The sequence below is a fragment of the Vanellus vanellus genome, assembly GCF_965231255.1.
Source record: "Vanellus vanellus genome assembly, chromosome: 18".
In the NCBI taxonomy this organism is placed as follows: Eukaryota; Metazoa; Chordata; class Aves; order Charadriiformes; family Charadriidae; genus Vanellus; species Vanellus vanellus.
Genome location: NC_138923.1, coordinates 772,398 through 798,190, shown reverse-complemented (window position 1 = coordinate 798,190; position 25,793 = coordinate 772,398). Strand labels below are relative to the sequence as shown.

The 25,793-nt window shown below is 45.0% G+C and overlaps 1 protein-coding gene across 1 annotated transcript in view; it reads left to right on the top strand.

Moving 5' to 3' along the window:
- Window positions 1-25,793, top strand: part of RABL6 (RAB, member RAS oncogene family like 6) — a 61,758-nt gene that overhangs the window by 10,040 nt on the left and 25,925 nt on the right. The window contains exons 3-8 of the mRNA XM_082492633.1: window positions 3,852-3,899; window positions 10,277-10,329; window positions 11,912-12,003; window positions 12,891-13,031; window positions 14,946-15,051; window positions 20,737-20,840. Coding sequence (XP_082348759.1) covers window positions 3,852-3,899; window positions 10,277-10,329; window positions 11,912-12,003; window positions 12,891-13,031; window positions 14,946-15,051; window positions 20,737-20,840 — 544 coding nt within the window. The remainder of the gene's footprint in view (window positions 1-3,851; window positions 3,900-10,276; window positions 10,330-11,911; window positions 12,004-12,890; window positions 13,032-14,945; window positions 15,052-20,736; window positions 20,841-25,793) is intronic.

Sequence of the window (25,793 nt, the reverse complement as noted above, 5' to 3'; positions counted from 1 at the left end):
TGCTTCAGCCTAAATAGGGTCAGAGTAAGAAATAAAATACCCCTTTCTTAGATATCCAAGTCTGAAGAGTGCACTGAATGTTAATTGTGGTTTTCTGCAATATCATAGGTAAAAACTTCAGAGTTTGGTTTCTTCTCTAATCAGTGTAGGTAATACAAGTGCTGTTTGTAAATACAGCCTGGGAGTTTAATGTTTGATTTCCAAGAGGCTTTTTTGTACCTAATTCTTTTTGTATATGTGAACGGGTATACAAAATGCACGTATACGGGTTTGTGTATACATGCAAAAAGGTGCTTAGGGACTGTTCCATGTGTAGAGAGATCCAGTCATCTCGCATGTTTCTGCATATTTTAGGGACTGTATGTTCTTTTCCTGAGCTGAGGCTTAGGCACTGGCTTTTTCAATGTGTCTGCAGTCCTGGGGTAGAAAACAGCTGTATGTTGGTAACCGCAGGTATATTTGTTATTTGTAGTGCTTATGTGGTATGTTTCTGTAGAGCTTGCTGGTTAGAGTTGACAGCGATGTGTACATATTTTTCAAGGTGAAGTGTTGCTGAGCTTGCCTAAATATCTGGAAGGCTACACACGAAACTGTGCCTTTCATTTGTGTTTCTTTTGCATTGTAAAACACTATTATTTCCTTAGTAAGAATTTGCAGTGGTATAGGAAAATCTCTGTTGACTTTCTTAAAACTTGTTTTAAAAAATAGCCCCCTTTTTAAAAAACATTGTAAGGTATGTTTCCTGCTGTGAAAACTTTCCATCCAAGATGGGTGATGTGGGCACTCTGAGAAATTGGCTCAGGTCTAATTACTGCCCTGTTGGCTGAGTTAATCTGCAGAGGAAAAATAAAGTTTGTTTTTCCTGTGAGCATGCTCTCAAGCTACCTTGAATAAACATTATGAGGTAGCTGGCAGCAAATATTTACAGATATTAATTAAATCGCTGTCAAATATTGAAGGATTCTTACATTGTCTGGTATTAGAAGATTTACATTTTAGATGTGGAATGCACCATTTTGTCATATCTTCAGAAATTTTACACTGGAGGAATTAATAAAGGTAGAGGAATTTGAGTTATTCCTTCCTACTCAGAATGAAAAGCATTACTTTTCTGTGCTGATTGTCTCTGTGATGGATATTTGTCATTTTTGTGTCCACGTAAGGAGTCACCATTCCTGACCCTAATGAACGCTTGTTTAGATTATGCTAGTCACTAATTTTATTCTGCTTGTCAGTCTTAGAAAGGGAGTCTGAAATAAAAATTGGCAAATACTTTTGTTCAGGTACTTTGAATGGTTTATAGATGGGTGTGAGGAAAGGCGGAGCTGCTCTGCTGTGCGGGATTTGTGATCCAAGGAGTCGGAAGTGAATTGTGCAATTGCATGAGAGTAAATATGTCCGAGGGCCTGTGAATTCCTGGTGATGAACTTGCCCAGAAAACGGTGATTGTTTTTTCCAATGAGCTTTCTTGCAATTGGAGTCTTCTCACACCTCTCCACCGTTTTTTGGGAAAGCATTGTCACTGGCTGCAGAGTACTTAGCCAAATAGCATCTGAGTACAGATCTTTTGAGTGGTTTGACCCATGGTTTATGCTAATCCAAGGCAAAGAGTTAAAAGGATGAATTGGCACTCTTTTTTGCTGCGACATGCCTTCCAAAGCCGTTAAGGTGAAATGCTGCTGTGTATGAGTCATACCAAAGCCAACACAGCAGCACTGAAGTAATTATCCTCTTGTATGTTCAGGATAATCAGGAATGAAGCTGGTATTGAAAAGGAAGAACTCATTGGCTGTGAGCTATCAGGAGTACTGGTGCTAACAGGAAAAAAACCCACGTGGAAGAATGGTTTTCTTGGATCTTGTGCAGTCAGATTCTTTGTGAAATTCTGTGGTTCCCCTCAGATAAAAGGGTCTAGAGCAGGTCTTTGTGGGTCGAACAGTTCAACTCCTCAGCTATCTGGGGGTGCTGCTGCTCAGCAGGATGTCAGGAGAACAAATTTTAACTGAGGGTGCATTTGGTGTCAGGGTAAGGAGGTGGAGATCTCGGAAGCTCAGGAGCAAAGTCCCAGTGCTAGGTACCAGGCCACCTCCTGCACGTCACCCCAAGGGCTGGAATGGGGTTCCAGCTTCTCCGTGGAAGCCCCTTGTTAGTGTTTGCATACTGCTTCACATGGCACTGCTGGAAAGAACAAGCAGTCTTCGGGACTCCGCCTGTGCCCCTGCAAAGTTTGCCATCTGAGAAAGGAAAACATCTCCTGTCCTTTTGCAGAAAGTCTTGACTGTTGCCAAGATTGACTTTGCTGGTCTGTCCGTCCCCGTGTCCTTCAGGGACAGCAGCAGCACCGCCACTCCCAGCTGCAGGGTAGGAATGTGGGGGCAGACCTCCGCTGGCTGATCTGTGTCCCAGCACCCTCTCACGGCGCCCTCTGAACGGACCACAGGCTCGAGCATCCCCCGTCGCAGGGGGAGCACCCCGCTGTGCCAGTGCCTGGCCACGAGGAGCCGGCCGGACAGCTGGCTTGCCAGGCCAGGGAGCGATGGGGAGATGTCAGACTTCAGCCGTGCCTGGCTTGATGGTCTGTAGAAATATTCGAGGACAGAAGTAATTTGGGGAGAGTAATGGTTTGAGCAGAGGTTTTAAAACTGCAGGCTGCTGGATGCCTGTTGTGGTTTCAGTCCCGGCTGAGCCTGTGGTGCACTGGTGGGGCTGAGCCTGGGCAAGTCTCCTGTTGGTCCTGTGCCCCGCTGCCCTGCTGGCAAAGTGGAAGATAAGCGGGAGTTGCTATGAGGAAAAACAGGCTGATTTTGCTTCGTGCATAAATGTAAAAAAGGATCTTTCTCCAGCAGCAGAGGATCAAAGCTTTCCTTTATTCATAATCTGTCTTTACAATATTTTGAAACGTTTAAGTTTAGCCAACAGTGAATTCTGTAGAGGAAATGTTTCCTGGCTTGACAATGCTGCTTAGCTAAACTCTCATGCCATCCTATGAGATTATTTTCTGCTCTGAGGCATTATCCTCCTATTCCATTGCTTTATGTTCAGAGCTGCTCCAAGTACAAGCTTTGCTTTGTAGCTATAGCATTTCCAAAAAGCAACTGTTTGTTGGAACAACTCCATGAAGATTGGAGTGCTTGTTTGGATTCAACAGAAACTTCTAACCAAAGCTGCCCATCCCTTGTGCCACCTGAAAGTTAAGCTGCTAGCTAGAATTTTGGGTGTCTTGTTTCAAATATATGTTGCTGCTTATAATTTACTGATGCTGCAGCTCGTTAAGAGGCAAAATTGCTAGTAATATCTTATTTTTTTCACAAAATGCGACTTGAAATTTGCAGAGAGAATGAATTTCTGTAGCTCCAGGACTGTTTGCGCTGTTTGTCACGTTCACATAAAGATGCTATTGGTAAGGTTGATATTTTTTAAATATGTATATTCCTTTTTTTGTCAGTTTTATGCCTTGCTTATGGATCAGACTTTATTCTCCAAATTAAATTTATATCTTTTTTTAAAAGAATATGGAAACCTCTGTATGTTATTAAAAGAATCCACACAAAATATTTATAACATCCTTCAAATCTGACATAAACCATCAAGGAAATCTAGCTATCACTTAGGTGACTAAGAGTCTTTAAGAAGTTCTTTAGATAACATGGTTTTGGTCTACAACTTGGACCTTCAACAGCAGCGGCCTTCTTGTTATGTTTGGGTTTTCTTTTAACTCAAGAACTACTTTTCTTTTGACATTCATCTCCTGCTTTGACAATGTTGGCTTTGGCTCTCTGTGGTGAGTGTTGACTGTCGGTAGTTTTACTGAAACCCCCTTCTAACGCTTTGTGTTCTTATTGTGCTTTTAGCCACTGACGATATTGTTAAAGTTGAAGTCTGGGATGTAGTTGACAAAGGTAAGACTTATAACTTCCTTTCTAACGGAAATTCATCGTTCTTTCTCAATTTTAATTAAAAACTTACACAGAATTCAGAAATATCTACTTCTACCTCAGAAAAACGTCTGTACTTGGTTTTTCCAAGTGCATGGATGCTACTTCCTGAAAAAATATGGAAAGGAGAGAGGAGTCTCCAGTGCTAGAGCCCATTATTTGCAATCTGAACTTCAGATGAAACCCAGTAGTCAGAAGCAATTGTTTCATGTGCTCCGTGACAGATGAAATAGCGTGCTGCTAAGTGTATTCAGCTTCTCTGAACTTTGTAACAAACTTCATCTTTTCTCCTTTATAGTTTTATATATGCTTAGACAGCTACTGAGTTCTTTGTTCTGTTTATAAAAGTTCTTGCCGAGCTGTTTTTGTAAAGGAAGGCTGTTGTTAAATTGATAAAATGTTATCTGCAGTGAATAATGTATGCAGGAGGGAAGGATAAAAGAGAAGCCAATTACTTAAATTCACTTAGGACAGAAAATGCAATATATTTAATCCAAAATCTTTCTAAATGCTCAGCCAAGGGAAGTACTATGATGTATAAATACATTTTTCATTAGTTTTCAATTTTTGTCAGAGTATAAAGTTCTGTTTTATAAAAAATAAAAACAAATGCCCAAAACATCTGTGAAGACACAATCTGAATGCAGTGCAAATCTGGATGCGGTGGAATATATTGCTAGGTGGGGTTGGGTGGAAATCTTAACAGTCCATTCTGTAGCCCCAAATGCAGACACTGTTTGGCTTTTACGAGCCGTTTTGTACCAGCCAAGCTCCTGGTTGAAAGTGCGAGGTCAGGAAAGTAGCTCTCCAAATGAGCATCTCTTACTCCGTGGGTTGTGCTCCTTGTTTGCATGTTTCTGTTGGTCAAATCTGTTGACCACAGTCGTTGAAACTTAAACTTTATGGTTTGGCTGCTGCTACCTTTCCTGCAGCCTTAGCTAGAGTCTGTGCAGGCACGCGTTCCTCAGCAGAACTGCGTCCCAGGGGCACTACCTCTGCTGTACCACCTGTGCAACTTACACATGCGATAACACCGAAAAATAAGAAGATGAGTATAACAGGGAGTGGGAAAGGGAGAAATTTAATTTTTCATGTTAGCTAAATTGTATTTAAAGTAGTAAAAAAGAAAAGGTAATTAAAGATAGCAGCTCTAGTTCAGATGCATAATGCAGCCTTTAGGTTAAACTTGAGCCAGTAACTTGAAATGAAAATCCTGGGTGCTTTATCTCTTTAGTCTCTTAAATGCCAGTTTTCACAGTGCAGACGAAACCTTACTTAGGTCAGAGTTACTGCTGAAGTCAGTCTGATTACAATTTGGCTTTCAGATCCTGGGATAACATGTGCAGGGCTGGAATCTGAGTGAAACATCTGTTTTCTCGCTGCCTTGCAACTTTGGTATGAATAGATAGACAGTTAATTTGGGAATCATGTGGTTCCAGCATTTATGTCTGTGAATAGCTTCTCTGAGCAGAGTCATCTCCTCAACTGGAGACTTGTCATTTTTTTGGCAAAATGGATCAGATTTGATATGTGCAGATGTTGATAACAGCTCTTCTGATCCTGCTTTCATTTCTGACAGCGGAGCATGTGTTAGAAATCTCAAGGGGCTCTCTTCTCTCCACTTCATATTCTTTTGAAATAAAACTCATTTTGTTAAGATCCTTACTTACGGACCACAGATATGTATTTTTATGTAATAAAAGGTACTTAATCAATGCAGTGTAAAAATTCAGATCATCACAATATAATAAAATCAAATCCTTTCCTATTGCCATAGCATTGCAGATTCTTGATAAGTACAATTTTAGGCAAATGTGCAAATTAACCGTTAAGAGCTTGATCATATCTAACTTTCATCTTAATGTTATCTCATGACATTTTTGTTCTTCCTCCTGTGTGCTTAGGACAAAAAATCCTCCTGCGTGATGCTTTTGGTGAGAATGACACCAATCTAGACGTAGGCTTTTAGAAGCAGAGTATCCAGTGCTGCAGCAAGTGCTGCTGATATGTGATCCTCCTTTTTTTCCTTGCCCACCAGATCCTGGCTAACATGCATATTTAGAGTTGTGTAGAATGCTGCATTTATCAAGCTGGATTTGAAACTGCCAAAAAATCCACATTCTGAACACGTGTTGTTTTCCAGGCTAAATTTTTTTGCCAGTGTTTCCCCGTTTTGGAATAATTGTTCCTTCTTAGAGAAAATTAAGAGACCTCTATTTAAGTGAAGATGTTTGAAAATGTATTGAAAGCCTGATGTGGGGATGTAATTAGACTGTCAAAAAGATGTAGCCATAAACTGCAGTTTTCAACTTTAGTCTTGTAAAGCAGCTTCAGCCTCTTTGCTATGCGTTGCTGCCGTTCTTCATGTCTCAGTGTGAACGTGCACAGGAGGATTTGGGGAAACCTAATAAGTTGCACCCTGAAAAACTTCATGTACGTTCTTGCACTGAAGTTAAATGTGGTTTTACTAAGTGGTGTTTCTCCTCGCGCTTACCCGCAGTGTGCCTCCCCATCCTTGTTAGTTCAGCAGTGCGCTTTGATTTTTCCCTCCGGACTATTTTAGGAATGCAGGAGGCAGCTCTGTTGGCCCTGCTTGGCTGGTGCCTTGGTGTCATCTGTTTAGTGGATAGATGTTAATTCGGTAGTGTGGGGAGGTTTGTTGTGAAAGCTTAAAACCTGTGAGGTTGATTAGTGCGCTGCGACAGGGGGAAATGGCAACCGCAGTATCGTACTGCTCCTCTTACCTTTTCCTTGATTCTTTGGGATTTCTTTTTTGTAATGTGCAGTCTCACTGCAGCCTGCTGGGTCCTCCTTGGGCCTGCTCGGAGAACGGGGCTCATTTGTGTAATGGTTCCATTTGCTAAAATCTTAACAAGTAGAGCTTGCCCCCAGCTATGGATTGTATTGAATTTTGTGCAGTGTGTGTAGTAAATACCATCTCCTTTGCTGCCCTTGGAACTAATAGAACATAGGAAAGATGTCTCTCGGCAAAAGTCACAGTCCTGACTCATCTTTCTGGCTTTGCAGCAAGTTGTGTAACTACTGCAGGTCATAAAGCTGTAACAGATCCTGAATGCAAAGAAGCTGCGTGAGTGCAGGTGATTCAAGAACAGTTCTGATATCCTGTCTTGTAACTTCTGCTAGTTTGGCTCCTGCATCTTTTCCCATGCACTAACTGAAGGGATCAAATAATATTTTTTTCTGTGGCCCCCAAACCAGCATAAACTGTTTCCCCCATATTGGAGATTCCTTTCCTTTCCCTGCCCCTTCACTGCTTTCCCTCCCAGAGGTGTGCTGCAAGAAGGAGGAAAGGTCAGAATTAATATTTCTATTATTTTCAGATGTCATGAGGTAGATAACACTGGGGATGCAAGTGTCCTAGACATGTATTTTTGAATGGTGAACAGAAGCATCTCCCTCACACTGTGTTTGTTGGCAAGCCGTGCTGAATCCTTGCTATCCTGCAACAAAACAGATGGTACATAGGGGTGCAGAGGCTCTCAGGTGCTGACCATGAAACCCAGTCTTCTGGTTCTCAGAAAGAACTATTCTGTAGACTTCAGGGCACTGCTGGAAGCTTATTTGGTTTTGGTGTTGCTGTTATGCCTGCAGATAAGGAGCAGTCATCTTTCTAGGTAGAGAAGCTGAGCAGTCGCAACATGAAGACCCCTTCGAGATTACACATCAGTGCAACCTCCAAGACAGGACCTCGTTCATATAACAACACAATCTTCATTGTGCACTTGGCTTTACAGGCTGAATTGCATCTTTTCACTACATACATCTTGTCTTTATCTGGCTCATCCTGCAGTTTTAGTTCCAAAAATAGTCACTGTGCATGAATATGTACACACATGCGCTTTTCAGCTCTGTTACTCCTGTGTAGATGACCTCCTTTACAGCAGTGATGAGCATCATGTAAGAATATTGCTCATTCCTCTTGATGCACATAAAGCCATAAGCAGGGAGAGGCATGCGAGTCATACATTCAGTCTCAAAGCATTGGTTGTAAGTGTGTCCAGGTTAGAAAGACACCTCGATGACTCAGGACGAGAGGACCTATGAAGACTATTTGCGGTCGCTCGGGCTTCTGTTTTAATACCTAGAAATTCAGGTCATGCCAAGCCTAATTTAGCAGTAACTGCAGAAATAGTGATGTTTTGACATTCAGAGAAGCCACATGAATGCCGCTGACTTGAAATGAATTTAATTGAAGTGGGAAAAGGTATGCACGTCCTAGACATCTCACACCTTCAGTTGCACTGGGAAAAGTAAGAGCCCATGCTTGGATCCTCTAGGGAAACACACTGCTTGAATGGGGAAGGATCAGGATTAGTATTTCTGCTACTTTCAGATGTCAACAGTAAGATGACACGAGGGTGGCAAACGTGCAGTGGTGCACAGAAGCACCCACCAGACACTGTCAGGGTGCGAGGGCTGGAATCTCCTGCTGTGTCCTGCAGCATTAAAACTTTCATGATTAACTTTGTTTCATAACTCTTTATCATTGACCTGCATGCGAAAAGAATGAAACACTTTGTTTCCCGTGCAGCACCATGAATTTTACAAGTAGTCGCTCCATGTTGAATAGTTGGCGGGAGCTATTTTGGTCCCCAGCGTTGCAGAGCCTTTTAAAGAGTCAACGGGAGGTTTTTTTGCGGGTGCATCCAAGCTGCCAACGCGTTCTGTTGTCAGTGGCACAGGAAGTTTCTAGAAATTATGAGAAGGAGTTCCAAGTCCCTCCCATTATAATTTAGTTAACTCGTCATTATTTAGATGAGGAAAATATGGAACAAAGTTAATTCAGAAGTACAGTTCTTAATTGCTGTCAGTAACATCTGGAAGATATTCGGTATCTGTAAAACATAACTCCAGATCTTACAGGGTTATGCAGTGTGCAGCGCTCATCATTCGATAAAACTCTGGGAACTGCTGTACATAGAGTTTAAACAATACCTGGGGGCAAGGACAGATTTTTCATGGCATGTCCGCACTAAACTTCTTCAGCACAAGGTGAAACATGTCCTCGCTTGGGCACGCTGAGACTCCCAGCAATTCCTACTGCTGAGCGCCTACACCAGAAAATCATGTTAGCTGACTGCCACTCTGCTAATCCTGTGTACAGAAACACGGTGTCGTCTTCTCTGTCTGCTGTGGTTGCAGGCTTTAAGGTTTGGAAACGTGATTACAGTGTAAATGATGTCACACAGAATTTTCAAGGAACCTGAGGTTTAAAAACACTGACTCCTTTTCTGGGGGTGCTGAGTCAAATGTCAGCGGTACTTTAAAATGTCAGTTTGTGAACTTATCCGGTGCTTATTGAAGCTGTAGGAAAAGAGAGAAGTCTCAAGGGGGCTGCCCTTTAAGTATAAGGGCTGTATTTTAGCATATGCCTTAGAAGAAGCAGATGATTTGGAGAGATTCCTCCAGATGGGATTGTGGCTGTGGGACTGCAGGGCAAGTCTCCATAGTGGGTTTCCAGTGTTTTTTCCAAGTGTTCAGCCTGTTGCCTCTTGCACTTCCCTGTGAGCTTAATCAGTGTTACCTGTCCTCTAGCTTATTTCTGCGTGCGTCTCTAAAGCGTGTGGCTTTGGGTGGTGCCTCTGGAGGATTTCCTTTCTACACCTTTGCTGGTGATGACCAGACCTGACCCTCTGGCTCTGGCCTTTCGTGCACGTGCAGGCTGCCTCTCCTCTACTTCTCCACCGCCCCCTCACTGCAGTTTATTTGCTTTTGCTTGGATCTCCCCTTGCATAAGCTCTGTCTTCCTTTTGGCTGTTAAATTCTCATAGTCTTTTTTTTTTTTTTGATCACAAGTCAGCCCAAAGCGCCCGATGGGCTCTGAGGTCACGTGTATTTGCAAGACTGTGTGTTTCGGGTCGGTGATATAGTGCAGCAATGTCATGGCCTCTCCGGAAGGCTGCGTATGTAGTTGTGCTGCTCAGTCATAGCAGCCCCACGATCTTTTGCTTCTTCAACAGTAATGCAACAAAAAGTGCAACAAAGCAGCTTTCCTTCGTGGTCGGGGAGTGCACCAAACCTTGTATTACTCAGTCATTGCGACTTTAGGCTGTGAAGAGCATGGTTTAAGCTGCCCCAGACTTCCTTCCTATTCATTTTTGAATTAGAGCAGCTGGTACTTTTGAACAGGGTAGCTGGTATTTTTCAGCAAGGCATGCCTGTCCCACCCCTCCTCATTCCCCATGCTTATAGTAGAAGTTGGATCTGCTTTAAGGTCATACTCAAAATGCCGTGTTCCTGCCCAGACTCATCCTGGAGTTCTCTGCCCAGTGTAATGCTTTTTTTTTTTTTTTTTCTTTTTTTCTACAATTCTTTCTAAGGAAAATGCAAAAAACGAGGAGATGGTTTGAAACTGGAAAATGACCCTCAGGAGGTGAGTCACCTTGAATGCAGATGTTTGCCTCTTAGCAGGAGGCTTCTAGTCCACCTTTGGTCCAGGGAGAGTAAGTTCTATATTTGTCCCTGCTTCAAGGCTGGCCCAGCCGGCAGAGGAGGGGCAGTGGGATCCCTGATGCTCTTCAGTCTTTTGCCTGTGCATTTTATCCTTGTTCGTGCTCTCACCACAACTCTCTCGCTGTTTTCCGTTCCGTCTGTTGGGAATGACCGTGCCCCAGATGTTTACTCAACAGCTTTGTACCTGTCTGCACATCCTCAGTGGCAGGAAGTCCTTTTGTTATGGACTTCTTATGAGACCTGAAGAAGCCACTTGATGCCGTGCTCTCTGGCTGTTCCTTAAAACTGGGCTAACAATTACCTTTTACCATCCTTTGAAATGTAGAGGAGGAAGGGGCAATAGAAATACTACCTAGTGTGTAAAAGTAAACACAGTGGCTTCCTCAAGGCTCTTGCATAAATGTGTGTCCTTTTGTTCTACAGCAGAAGGTCCAAGTGTCCTGTGGGGGACATACTGCCACCTTCCCCAAACTGCATTTGGCCTGCCAGTGCACTTCCATGGCACCTCTTTCAAAATATGTACAATTTTATCCTCAGGAAAAATTCAGTTTAAAGGCTCTTAATCCCGTGATCTCTGCTGCAGCTCTTACAGAGCTTTATTGCTCCTGTCCGTGTGTCAGTGCCCTTTGGGGCTTAGTGCACAGATGGTGTTCTGGTACTCGCTCAATAACCGCTTTGTTGAAATTGATGGGAAGGGCAGCATCACTGATACGCAGAGAGCTGAGCACTCGGTTCTGGGGGTGAGTCGGGGCTCTGAAGAGTTGCCTCTTTCAGCAGGGTGCCAGTCCTGCTCAATCTGTGTGGTCAGATTAGGGGAATTTTCTTTAAAAAAAATTCTCCTGTGGGGTGAAAAAACCTCTATGAGAACAGATATCACAGCTGCTTCTTCCTTCACAAATGTTGGTGCATTTTCCACTGCTGGGAAACGAGTGAGAATTATTCCATAGGCACCAAATTCCAGCAGGAGCTTTGGAGGTTGAGTACAGTGCCGGTGCTGTACTTTGCAGCATGCAGAGTCCAAATGATGAAAAACAAGTCAGATACTGATAAATAGTTTCAGCCCTGCATGGGGGAAACTCAGTAGAAACTACATCCTGGCTTTATACACCAGAAGCATTAGAAGTACAGTCAATATTTGGGTCGGCAAAGACATGGAACGGGAGCTGTGACCTTTGTTCTCCATCCTGTAGCATATATGGAGTTACCTTGTCAACACAGGATTTTGGGGGCACAGGGGAAAGGGGGGGGGGGTTTAGCATTTGCTGTCAGACGTGGTTTTTTCAGAGACTGTCAGGTGCTTCGCATCCTGCTCCTCTGGGCAATGGAAGCTGTGAACCAGCAGGTATCTTGCTTAAATGACGATGATGTGAAATCCACGGATACTTCTTATCGTGACTGTCGCTTTAGAAAGTTTGCCTATTCAGCACTGTATCGGTTGTGTTCTGTACAAGCCTGAAGTTGAATCAAGTTATTTACTGTGTCTTTTGCCTTTATTTCCTCAGGCAGAGTCAGAAATGGCTCTGGATGCAGAGTTCCTGGATGTCTATAAAAACTGCAATGGCGTAGTGATGATGTTTGACATCACCAAGCAGTGGTAAGGCATCTTCAGCAGCACGCACCACCTGATTCTCGCTTGTTTAGTGAAAACAAATGACTTCTAGACCTCTTGATTTCCAGATGGACTCCGGAGCTGATAACCAGCCTAATGAGTTGAAGCAAGCTTGTATCCCTTAAAATAATAGCTTTATCTTCTGACATGTCTTCCAATATACTCCTCTCCTGGGCTTGTTTCAAACAAGCAGTCTCCCTCTGGGCTTGTGTACCGCAGTTTCTGATATACTTATGTCTGAGGCTTGATAATTAGTGCTATCACAGGTGCAAAGTGTGCTGGGCATGTTACAAATCCCTGCTCTCCAGAGCACAAGGGAAAGGGGAACGCTAGTGAGAAATTCCCAGGAAGAGTGGTATTAGTAAGGATTATGCAGAGGCCCTAAGCTGCGGTAATGTACGGAAAATAATGAACTGTTCATTTTGTGCATCTGCTGCGGAGGGCGAGAGACGTAGGGAAGCCAGAGTGGAAAGAGGAGGTGGTAAGAGTTCCTGCTTTATATTTAAGCTTGTGTTGTACAGGTTTTGTGTGGGTCAGTGAGTCTGTTGACAGCTGAAAGGAGGGAATCCTTTTCTTCTGCTGACCCCACACAGTTTTGTAGGACTGAAGGAAATATTGCTGTAGGAGATGCGAGGTTACTGGTGGAAGTGGATTATTGAACTTGTCATATTTTTTTTTTTAATAAACAGTGATACAAATGTATTTACAGTTAATGTATTTCCCTGAGGGGGGCAAAGAAGCCACTGTCTTGGAAGGATTTTAAGAAAAAATGTCTTACTTTATTTTGTTTTTTTTTTTCTGTGATATGTGCATGAAACTGCTCACAAAATGACGTTTCCCACTCATCTGCCTTTCTCTCTCCTATGGTGAAGGACATTTAACTATATCCTGAGGGAGCTTCCTAAAGTGCCGACCCACGTTCCAGTGTGCGTGCTTGGGAATTACCGAGACATGGGAGAGCACCGGGTCATTCTGCCTGGCGATGTGCGGGACCTCATCGACAATCTAAACAGGTAAGATGGCACCACGGTCACCAGGCAGGGGAGCCGACCTCGGCTACTCGCTCTCATCAGCCATAGATAGCCATATTGCTGCCTTATTTCAGATGCACATCACGGACATCCTCGGACCCTGTGCTTTGCTTTTGGGCTTTCGTAGCTCCGAGTGTCTCATACAGCAGCTTCAGTTTGCACGATGGGCTCTTTGATCTAGGAGCCTGTACCAAGCAGATTGGTAGCTATATTCCTGGAAACAGCGAGTACCTGTCAGCATGTGCCTTTCAGAAGTATTTTTCCCAAGAAGTTGTCTTCTTTCTGGGTAGTCCTTCTCTTGTGAAAGAATCCGCTCCCTGCAGCACAACTGTTCTCTCCTCCAAATAATTCTGCTACAAGAGAACCAGGTAGTGCGGTTGTCTTCCTTGCTTTTCCTCTGAGAGCATTCCCGCACAGCGTTTACTGGGCACAGCTGAGTCGTACGCCTCCCTTGCCAGCCAGGCAAGATTCTCCCTTATGCAGAGATCTGAGGCTCTCTGTTATTTAGTATAAAATATTATTTGTTGTTCGGTATTCAATTGATTGTACCTTTTTGTGTGCTTTTATGTTCTTAAGGCATCTTTTCATTTTCCTAGTCTTCTTACTTGTTTGTACCTGGACAGGTTTGAGAGGTGGGCTCATGCAAACCTCATGAGGTTCAGCAAGGCCAAGTGCACGGTCCTGCACCTGGGTCGTGGCAATCTCAAGCACAAATCCAGGCTGGGCAGAGAATGGGTTGAGAGCAGCCCAGAGGAGAAGTACTTGAGGGTGGTCGTGGATGAGAAGCTCACCATGAGCCAGCAATGTGTGCTGGCAGCCCAGAAAGCCCCCGGCACCCCGGGCTGCATCCCCAGCAGCGTGGCCAGCAGGGCGAGGGGGGGATTCTGCCCCTCTGCTCTACTCTGGCAAGACCCCCCTGCAGTGGGGGTACCAACATAAGAAGGACGTGGACCTGTTGGAGCAGGTCCTGACGAGGCTACGAAGACAATCAGAGGGCTGGAGCCCCTCTGCTGTGAGGACAGGCTGGGAGAGTTGGGGTTGTTCAGCCTGGAGAAGAGAAGGCTCTGGGGAGACCTTAGAGCCCCTTCCAGTATCTGAAGGGGGCTTATAAGTAAGCTAGAGAGGGACTTCTTCCAAGGGCAAGTAGTGATAGGACGAGGGGTAATGGCTTCAAACTGGAAGAGGGGAGATTTAGATGAGATATCAGGAAGAAATGTTTCCCTGTGCGGGCGGTGAGCCCCTGGCGCAGGTTGCCCCGAAAAGCTGTGGCTGCCCCATCCCTGGAGGTGTTCAGGGCCAGGTTGGACAAGGCTTGGAGCAACCTGGGCTGGGGGGAGGTGTCCCTGCCCAGGGCAGGGGGGTGGAACTCGATGATCTTTAAGGTCCTTTCCAACCCAAACCAGTCTATGATTCTATGACCTCTGTTAGGCACGCAGAAATGGTATCAGTTTTAAGGTTTGATTCTGTAATGCAATCATTTCTTTACAAGTTCATCTCTATATGTGACTCAGTTTCATGCCCACTGTAGATGCTTGTGACTTATTGTAGGTCTGTTTGTGGTTTTAAAACAAAACAGTTTGTACAGCTGTAAAACCCCAAGTTTAGTAAACCAATGGCCCAGTGTCCTGACATAGTATTTCTTAGTCTGACAACCCCATGATGCTGCAACACAACAGCCACCACATCCTGCCACCCTTCAGGAGGAACAAAGTGTGAATTTTGTCTGTAAACAAAATCAGGAGTCCCTAGTAGAATGACCTGCTAGCCTACATTTGGGGATTGAGGGGTTGGCGTGTAAATGAGGACTGTTTGTGGTATGTAGTTCAGCGAGGGCCTCTTCTGTATGTCCATGTCCTTTGTACAGTATTCTTCTCTCTCTCTATCTGGTTGAGACAGGCCTCCTGGCTCCTCGTATTTTCGTTATGCTGAGTCTTCCATGAAGAACAGCTTTGGCCTCAAGTACCTGCACAAGTTCTTCAACATCCCCTTCTTGCAGCTGCAGGTAAGAGAGAGGGTGTTTCCCTGATGTGCTGGGCAGGTGGGACAGATTTCATTTTTTCTGTCTCTAAGGTGGGAATTTGGTATTTGGGGTTTCTTTTGTTGTTAAAGGATCCTGAGTAGATTTTTATTTTCGTAAGAGTTAACAACATTATGTTAGTACGTTGCTGCCTGTGACTTAAACATGTCTCTGCTTACAAGAGGACTCTTCTCTGCTGTGCTCACAAGTGTTTACCTCTGGAGAAAGGCTCCAAGGTGACGAATAACATTGGCAAGAAAATTGCGTCCAGCGATGTAGTTACGAAGTCAAAAATGTTACATACACACATTTGTTAAACTTTGTGTTTAAATTCTGTTCAGTTAAAACTCAGATGAGAAGAAATTTGGTTACGAACTCAACAGTTCAGGGACAAGTGTGTTTGCACTAATGGTGGCTGATCTGCTTGGATCCTACGCATATAATCCCAGTCTCATTTTTCCTTCTTAACTGAGGTTTCTTGGGTGGACTGAGTGGAAAAGCAAAGGCTGAATGGGCACGGAAGGGTGGGATTCCCAGCTGTGGTCCTTTAGAAGAGGACCTTTTGGGGTGATCATACAGAAGTCCTTTGGGATGACCATCGTATGCATTTTGGGGGTACATACGATGTTGTATCATTGTTCTCTTTTGGATGGAAAAAAACAGGCAGTTGATCTTGATTATCTTTCACTAGTAATTGAAATGTCTGTGTGTATTTTTTATACAAATAATCCCCACTGAAATGCTAGTTCAGAAGAAGCTCAGATATATTAGTGGATGTTACCACGTCCTCAGGCTGCAGAGCAGAAAGAACCAGGATAAGAAAATTGGATGTATAAAAACGCAGTAAAACAAGACAAACAATAAATTTTTGAGGAGGAGGTTGTGGGAATCTGACATATAAACCCAACTTGCTGCTTAGTGGAGAAGATTGAACTCTACCAGCATGGCGTTGGTTAAGTGTTTAGTTTTATAACCTCGGCTCCTATGGTAAAGTGAAGTCTTGTGGAAATCACGCAGAATAATTAGTTCCCAGGTTACTTTTGTTGGTTTTGTAGATCTCTCCTTTTTTTCTCAAATAGATGTTGATAAGAGACAAAGACATTAGCACAGCCTTCCTGCCAGATCTGTTTCTGGAAGCTGATTGTAATGATACTGTTAATAACCAGTATATGCAGTAATTTCCCTAGCCATAGTTATAAGCAGGAAATATTGAAGTATTTGTAGTTTTTGCTTTTTTTAGGGTTTGCTTGAAAGCAGCTTTAGGACGCGAGTCTTAGGGGACCTTTTATTTAAATGTGCTGTGTATAAGTAAACATGATCTATTAATCTGAGACTGAAAGCAATTAGGATACTTAGATAAGGTGATTGTCCCCCAAGCCTGAGAACTTCTTGGATAAATCTTGGTCTTTAGGGAAATATCAAAAAACAATCTGATATAACCTTTAGTTGTTTGGAGATTCCAATGATGGTTGCTTGGGAGAGGTGATGGAAATGGGGTGACCAGCCCACATTTGTTCTCCTGCACAGTGGGCTCAGGGTGCCACTGGGAGTAGTCTAAAAGGTGCAGGTGCCACCTAATTAGATTCCCAAATCCCGTGTTTTTCATGTAATGTAATTAAATAATTCAACAATGCAGAAACAAACCAAAAAAAGACTTCTCATTGCAGTTTACTTCCCAAATTGTGCACGGGGAGATTTGGAAGGGCACGTGTAAACCATGCTCGTAAAGTATGTTTGCTCTGTTCTATGTGTCTCGCCGCAGAAGGTGGCAGTTGAGGAGGTTGTCCTGTGGCTGTCATTCAAGGAGAGAGCGGTCAGACCGAAGCTGCCTGGCTTTTCCTTTAAAAAAAGCAATGCCCAAACTAATTCCTGCAGCTCAGTGCTCATATGAGGATTGCAGGCAGGTGCTTTTCTGTGCGTTCTGATCGTAGTTACAGCGTAAGATCCAGCGTGGAGAAGGCTTGTTTCATTTCCCTCTGGTGTGCAGGAGGTCCTTGGCTTTGCCATTCTGTGCCGAGGCAGGTGACACTGCACATTGGGAGGCTTTTGGGTGCTTCCACCCAGGCTTTGGGGCTTTACTTTATGTCGAACTTCAGACGAGATGTGCTGCACTTCGTTTTGCCGATCCGCTTGCGTTTATGCCGCAGGTTTATTAGAAGAGCTTCATGCTGCTCCGCAGTGGCTGCTGCTGGGTGGCTCTGGGCGTTTCGCTGCTCCTGGACACGCGCTGGGAGCCTTGAGTGAAGGGGGACCAGGGCTGGCCCCACTGGGCCTGATTAACCGCCGGTTAAATTTCTAGGAAAATTGCAGCTAGACTTAATTCCTAAAGATTCTGCTTATATCTCTAAAGATTCAGCTTATATCTTCAGAGACACTTGCCGGTAACAGGCTCCAGAAAGAAGTCATTTCCCTGGTACTTGGGCGCAAAGCAGGGTTAAAGGAGAGGAATGCTATCAGGTTTTAAATACACACATGATTTAATCAGGCTCCGTCACATCTGGGGTTTCTCTGTGTTCCCCAGCCTAGCCTCCCGCAGCTCTCAAGGGGAGGAAGAGTTGTTCAGCTGTATGCGAGATTCCACGCTGTCCTTTAGCGGGGTTGGTGTTCAGTGCGTCGGTTTTAAGTTGCACATTTCTGTGTTCAGCTTACATTCATGCATCTTTCATAAAGAAAGCAGTGGCTGAAATTCATACCCCTGGTATAGAGCACGTTCCCTCTAGCAGCCCGGGCTCTTCAATTATTTATCAGTTCCTTTCCAGGGGAAGGATTGTCAAACCTGAGATGCAGTTTAGCTGTAGGTATCGCTGGTGGCCCACATAATGTGCAAATGTGATCAGGTCAGCCGGGCCTTCGGATGCTGCGCTGGAAGGAGACAAAATTCTGCAGACAGCTGAAATTGCCGTTTCCCAGGAAGCCCTTGAAAGTGGCAGTCAGCCAAAGCATTGGTCTGTAGCACATGATTTATTCCGTTCTTTTGGGTCGTTGCTAAAAATAAGCTGTTTCTTTAATATTTTAATACCAGCGTGGTAAAATAGAATTTATTTTTTAAATATTTGGAAGTCCATTATTAGTGATGAATTTTTACAAAACTAAATGCAAATATGCCTTAATTAAATCAAAGTCCTTAATTTACTGTAATCTGCGACAACTGAAATAAATACAACTGGTATATGTCTTACTGCCAAAGTATGAGGAAAGGCAAGCCACTCGTTTAATAAAAGCCATTGTCTAAGTACCTAAGGTGAGCCTTGGAGAGCAGGGTCCCTTCTGTCTCTGTTTATTCAGCTAATTTGCTCAGCATTTATTTCACTCATCTTGGGAAACTGAGGACAAGGAAGCAGAAAAATGTCTCTTTTTTGTCTCATTTTTGCTTATACTGTATGAATAAGGTAAAAGGGTGAAATCTATTACTTCTAAAATTTTGAATTTCTTGAATCTTGAATTCTAAAATCTAGAATTTGATTTCTAAAAGCTAAAATTACTTCTAAAGTCTTGGTTAGCAGTTCTGTTTAGTGTAGCAAGTTCAAATAAGTAAAGCATGTTTTGCTGACATTTTGTTGTCTGTATACCACAATAAAGGGAATTTAACTAATGACTTCATAATTCTTTGTATACATGTTAATTGAAGTCAAGTTTCCATCTGCAGAGAGCTTATGAATATGATGAATAGAAATTACCTAGCAGAGGAAATATGGATCAGTCCAAGCTCTTTAACACAATGACAAAGGTAAAAATGGAGAATCTAAATGCCCTGGAAGCAGTAAATGAGCTTAAATGATCACAGAAGCTCTTAAATTTCATGAAAGACTATCTTCCAGTAAATTAGCGTGTTTAAAGGTTATCGACTACTGTGGATCACCTGGTCTTATAAATATGCCAAATAAAAATGACTTAAACCTTGCTTGCTGATTTAAGTCGTGGCAGAATGTGATGTAAATCAGCCTGCTCCGTGGAGGGCTCAATCTGTGCCCTGACTACTGCCCAGGGCAGAGCAGCGTGGTGTGTTTTATGTAAGGGAGATGAGATGCTTGCCTCTTTGATTTGTACACTTTCTCGATAGCTCCAAAGCCGTTATGTCTACAAAACTGTATTGTCAGTAGTATATGCACGTGGATACTGAATGCCGTTGCTTTATCCAAATGTTTGTCTTCCCATAGGGATTTTATTCTGTAAGTTATGTAGTAGATTGCCTTTTGTGCGTTTTACTCCAGTGGGATCTTTCAGCAGCGAGCATACGTGTTGTTAAACACAGAATTCAAAATTCACCGCAGTTGTTGACGCTAAACTTTAACAGTAGTAGCCATAGTAGACAGCCTAAATGCACGTTGAGGATAAGACAGTTATAAAACCAAAAACCTTTTTGGGTTGGAGGAAGCGTGGGGTTTCTCTTCTCTCTCCTCCTGTCGGGGCAGAGGTGCAGCTTGGCCGCCCGGGGCGCGGTGGCCCTATAAGGGACAGTGCAGTGCCCTGCGCCATGGGACCTGTCCCAGCACCAGCTGCCCCTGCTCCCGTTGCCACGAGCACGTAGGCGGTGGGAGAGGGCGGACTGATGCTTGCAGGCGCTGAACAGCGTCACTTTGGACTCAATTCGGTGGGTAAAGTGACTGGTGTGCCCCTTGCTGCCATCCTCGCCGGGTAGCCGGGCCGGTGCGGGGCTGTGCCGCTGCGCCCGAGCAGAGGGGAAGGGGCTGTGGTGCAGGGGCCGTGCCGTGGAGCGGGACGGTGGCCGCAGACAGCTCCAGCCTTGCCCAGGGGATCCTGAAGCGTGTTTCTGCAGTACCGGAGGCTGCGTTAGCCCTGCGGCTCAGGGCCGTCGCGGGGGGCAGAGGGGTGAGGAGGCCGGTGCTGGACCCTCTGCGGCAGAGCCCGTGGCGCTGGCCCGGCCCGCGCAGTCTCAGCGTAATGCCTGTGGTTATTGATCTCTTCTCGTTGCCGTCCAGGCTATCGGGAGGAGTATGCCATGACCATTTGCCATTGATTTTGAGCCTTTTAAGCCAGCACTTCCCCCTCAGCTGAGGTTTTTGCTCGGATTCCGTTGGAAATGTGGAAAGGGAAGGACTGAATTAAGCTGCCCTGTGCTACACGAGTGGAGCCAACTCACTTTATTGTACACTTGCGCTGGACTGGAGTGTCTGTCCCCCGTCTGTGGGGCAGCAACTGAAGGCAGAGGGGCAGTGACTTCTAAAATTTCACTGAGTTGCCAGGTTGTGCTCACTCATCTACCCTGCCAGGAAAGAGAAAATTAGTGTGAGGTTTTGCATCAGTTGGGTCCTACTCACAGAGGGACTTCTTTAGCACAGGGCAAAAGGAAAGATCAGAATGAATGGGTCCCACAACTGTTCTCCCCAGGAGCTGATACTGTTCTCCAAATGCAACTGGCGATGCTGTGTCTGAAAATGACACATTATTGATTTATGACTAAGTACAGCTCGCAGAAGAAATTACTTTCTTACACACAGTCTTTCTGGATTAACGTACTTTTGCTACTGCTTCAGCTTCCTTTTGTGCTTCTGTATTTAAACTGAACACTGTGAGAGAGGCCAAAGCTCCTGTTTAATTCATTGCCGTGGGTTGAGTGGTGACACAGGATCTCGCTGCACCCCGCGAGCGCGCCGAGATCTGTTACAATGACCCTTCCTGCTCAGACCCAGCTTGTTTTCCTTTCTTCAGAGGGAGACGTTGCTACGGCAGCTGGAGACGAATCAGCTGGATATTGATGCAACTTTGGAGGAGCTGTCAGTGCAGCAAGAGACAGAAGATCAAAACTACGAACTGTATGTCATTGAGCCATCTTTTTAACTGTTTTGTTGCAGTCAGTCTAAGTGTCACGTGAATGTTGGGCAGCCCCAGCTATGGCATGTGGCCAGACTGAAGGGTCCAGTGAGTGACATTTGGGGTTTCTTTGGATCTTGTAAAATGTCGCTTTTAAGTGGCATCAGCTGAAATAAAGCATGCACTTGGGGATCCCTCTGAACGGGTCGGGTTCCTGCAGGCACGTGATCTTCGGGAGGGCAGTGGAGGTGGAGCTGAGCCGCGCACCTGGAGGCAGCACATGCTGAAGGGATTGTAGATAAGGATGTTGCAGCCTCTCGTGCTGAAAGGGGATATTTTCCATCTCTCCACTGCTCAGCACACGAGTTTGTCCCCCTTCTCCTGGCTATTGCATTCGTGTGTATTGTGTGTCTTGTGATAGGCAGAAAGTAATAGCAACGACGCAGTTGTCTTTTGTTCCCTTTGAATGCTTATAGACTCCTCAGTGTGTTTCTGGTTTGAGACAGTGGCTAGTTCCTGCTGCCTTGTGTTTGTTCAGTGCCCCGTCTGTTTGCTTGCTGCTTGAAATGAGCATTTGCCAGATTTAGCCCTACAAAGCCAGTACATCTGTAGCACAGTGAACAGGAATCTCTTCAGATTTGTATGTTGTTGACAAATGTGTTCCGTGAATTCCCATTGCGAGGTCTTTACTGCAGTGATGTGCAAGCCAGAAAAGTCAACCCCAGAACGAAATTGGAAAAAGATTCTTTACAGGCAGCCTTATTTGGAAGTTGGAATCGATGATTATGAAATATTCATGCACAGCCATTTTAACGAGCATTTTTCAGACCAAGTTTCAAGTTCCGTAACCTTGGTCTGTGTGTTTTCCTTTGTGAGCGCATTGAAATGCCCCATATACACACAAAGCAGTACTGTTGCCAGAGCGCTCACCTCATTCCTTTCCTTAGGGACTGGTTAGTCGCCTTGTGCCTCCAGCAATTCTCTTGATGTCGCTACTCAAAGGACTGGGCTGTGCTGACAGATTGGTTTCTAGTACTTTTGTTTATACTCCATCAGTAATGGGAAGACACTTAAAAGAATCAAGATTTGGCAGAGCTGTTCCAAACTTAGACGAGAAGATCGTCACCTCTCACCCTTACACCAACTTTGGCATTTGCCGGACACTCGCGTGTGCCACTTCAGCTCACAAATCCAGCACAAAATTACCTTCTGCCATGTCGACTTCTGGGTGAGTCTGAGTTGGGCTGGCCCCGAGAAGCATCTGTTTACCACCAGAACTTAAAGCAAGCAGCAGCAGTACGGTGCTGGCAGAGGTGGGATGGCAAGACCTCCTAGTTCCAGCAGCGGGTATTGGACTGCGTCATCCCATGCCAGTGTAACCACACCAACATACACCATTTTATAATATTGGTGTGCTTCCTCTGCCAGAGAGTATCTTTCCTGGGTACCTGCCCCGGCAGAAATGCTGCAATTACTAAAGAGTACCGTTTGTGATGTGGCAGCATCCAGAATCCCAGGGCCAGACTGGTCGTGTTGCTCTAAACACTGCACACTAACAAGTCAGAAGGCATGGTTTTGCCTTTTGCAAGATTGGAGGAGCTTTTGGTGCAGTTGGTGGCGGCTAGCATCACCTCAGTAGAAGCCACTGAGTCATCTTGGGTCTTTTTAGTCTACAGAAAAGAAGATTGAGGGGGGATCTTATTAATGCTTACAAATACTTAAAGGGAGGGTGCCCGGGGGTGGGAACAGGCTTTTTTCAGTGGTGCCCAGTGACAGGACAACTGGTAACGGGCACAAACTTGGCCATAGGAAGTTCCATCGTAACATGAGGAGGAACTTCTCTCCTGTGCGGGCGGCAGAGCACTGGCACAGGCTGCCCAGAGAGGTGGGAGAGTCTCCCACTCTGGAGCCATTCCAAACCCGCCTGGACGTGTCCTGTGCCACTGCTGGAGGTGCCCCTGCTCTGGCGGGGGGTGGCACTGGGGGAGCTCCAGAGGGTCCTTCCAACCCTGACCAGTCTGTGATTCTGTGATCTGCAGACAGTCCAAAGCCAGGTGAACATTTGGCCCACGTCTCAGTGCCCTGTCATTTTCCAAACCCAGTCGTGAGCGCAGGAGGAACGGGAGATGGGGTGCCTGCACCTGAAGGTGTCCACCGCCTGGCCGGGCAGAGCCGCTGCCCTTCTCCTGCGCTGCAGAACACTGCGCTGTAGCAAAGTACCGCTGCTCAGGTGCTGGGGAGGGCTTACACTGCAGGTGGCTAATTGCACTATTAGGCTGCATAATTGGCGTAAGGTAGTACCAGAAATACCTTAGCCATGGTACCTGACAGAAAGAGGAGTTGCTAAAATGTTAAAAGCAAGGCTTTTCCGCAGGATTCTGGTTTAGTAAATAAACTAAAGTTTTTAAGCAGCTGGCCAGCTTCTGCTTTCACTTCAGCAGCTGCACATTTACGTCTGTGTACTGACACCAATGCTCTTTGCTTTTAGAAAATCAGGCTTCTTTATAGAAAGGTCTTCAAAATGTCCCTGGATGCTTCCTGGCTTGAGCCACTGATCCCAAAAGAAAAGCAGCAGGCCGTGTCACGTCTAAGTACTTTGACCACGCTGACTAAAATAGAGAGCTATTTTAGGATTTTTGAGGTTTTTCTCTGCACCCCAGGTAGAAACAAAAGAGTCTGTTTGTTTCAGCGGCGCTTCTCTGAAACAGGTAAGCTGCAGAGGGGTTACTTCAGCCCCAGAGTTTAAAAGTATACTCTTCATACATTCATTTTTGATCCCTGCAGGAGCTTTTCAGGCTCGAGTCCTTTAGCCAAAGTCCCAATTTAAAGAAATAACCACACTCGTATGGCAGGGAACTCAGGTTGGGGTAAAGTTCCGATTCTTAGTAAAAGTTTAGGCTGGTGAACAGAGTACCTGTGGCCACAACGACAGTATGTGGTGGGAATTAGAGCCTGCAGTTGTGAGGCAGGTCTGCAATGCTCGTTATTAGGGCTTGGGAAGCTCCTGGTATCCATGCTTGTCAGATGCCCATCATTTGAGGATTATCATGTTTAAGATGCTGCTGTTGTGGGATGTCAAAATGAGCACCTCGTGCGTCGTCCTCTGACGGTCACCATGGTGTATCCAGCATCTGCGTTGGTGCAGTGTGACTTGTTGACCCTTGGCAGATGTGAAGCCCTTGTGTCGGTGGCTTCAATTTAGACAATTTAGACACTCTAATAAGAGTTCTGCTGTCGCTCCGCACAAATTGCGCAGCAAGGGGAGGCGTCCACAGGCCACGGCATGGCTGCTGCAGCGCCACCTCCCAGACAATCCCTGCTCTCCTGCCATAAAATCAGGCCGTGGCGCAAGGCGAGGTGACAGCTCCAGGACATCGCGGTTATTTCATTCACCCCTGTGCACGTCTGGTAGCTGCTCTGTCACAGTGACCCATGCTAAATTTGGATCCGTGAGAACAGAAAGAGCAGAAGAACTCTTTCCTCCTGCTGCAGCTGGGTGCCCGAGGACAAACCCTCATTGCTCCGAAATGTGGATCCCTGAGAAGACACGAGGTGGCACACAACGCTGTCTCCTCCACCTTACGTAAGCCCCTGCCTGGGCTGTGCCTCCGGGAGACACATTTCCACCCTTCCAGCTCTTTCCCTGTGCTGAGTCTCCTCTCTGCCTGCCACATCTCTTCCTCTGGTACTTCCCCTGCGGCTTCTCAGATTTTACATTTTCAACGCTTTTTGAGTTCCTGAATTCTTATTAAACAAACAGCAGTGACTTTTTTTTTTTTTTTAAACTCTGTTTTGAATTTGTATTTAATTTGCTCAATTTTTCCATCTTTAATTGTACCCAGCTTATCTTCTGTCACAAGGAAGACTTTTTATGTTCAGCATGCCTGTTCCCTCACTGAAAGGTGCACGTGGAGAAAGAGTTTTTGGGAAAATGTGGAAGCTCTTCCTGCATATTAATTTTTTCAGGAATATGCCACTGGTGGAAACATTTGCAAAAGTTAATAAGCAGCACATTGTGTATGGTTTTCACGAGCTTTTACATTTGGCTGCATTTTTTCTAGTATTACTCTTTTTTTAATAACAAAAGAGAAAATTTAATTTCAAGGGTTAAGTAATTGGCTCTCTTTGAATTAACTCTTTCCCCCCCTCCCCCCTCCCCAGGGATTAATGTAAGTTAGTCAAAAGCAATACTTTGTGAGATATTCCATCTTCTTCCACACTCAGCTTTGAAAAGCTTCAGGAAACTGTCTGTAATCCACCGTGTGACTGTTTGATTGCTAAGCATGTGAAGTCCGACTTCGTCACAGGACTTGTTTGTAAGAAATGAATTTTCAGATCATTTACTCCGTGTGTGTAAGAGCTCTTATGCGGACCGTTAGTCACGCTTTGTAAAAATATATTCAAAGCAGTTGAACTTCAGATTTTCTGAGAGGCTGTGTGATCCAACCTGCCTGTCCCAGGTTTGCCAAGTGAGGGAAATCCTTCTGGGTCCTTCCCCAGCGGTGCCATACGGCTGTCACCTGCCTGGTCAGGGGATCCTGCGTAGCCAGGTGTCCAGCTGGGGAAGATGATGGACCAGTGACTGCAGAAAGGCATTTGCGCCGTCCTGATGAGGTCTCTTCTTTTGGGACACGCGCTCCCTGCATTAGACACCTTGATTCACTTTATTGGGTTTGGGGGTTTTATTTGCTTGTTTGGTTTTTTCCGCCTTGAGCAGAGCTCGTAATTTTGCAAATACCGTGGTGCTGAGTAACACCAGCACTGTCTGGTGTCTGGCAGGAGGACGCGCTGCTCGAGCTGTTCTCCCATATCTTCAGCTATATTGAAGTACAGGTCTGGAATCACACCGGCTAAAGGCTGAATTACCAGTTAGGAAAGTAAAACCGCTTTTGCTTTCTCTTCCCCTCGCCCCACCTTTATCGTTTCCGCTTGCTGTGAATCACCGTTGCCATCAG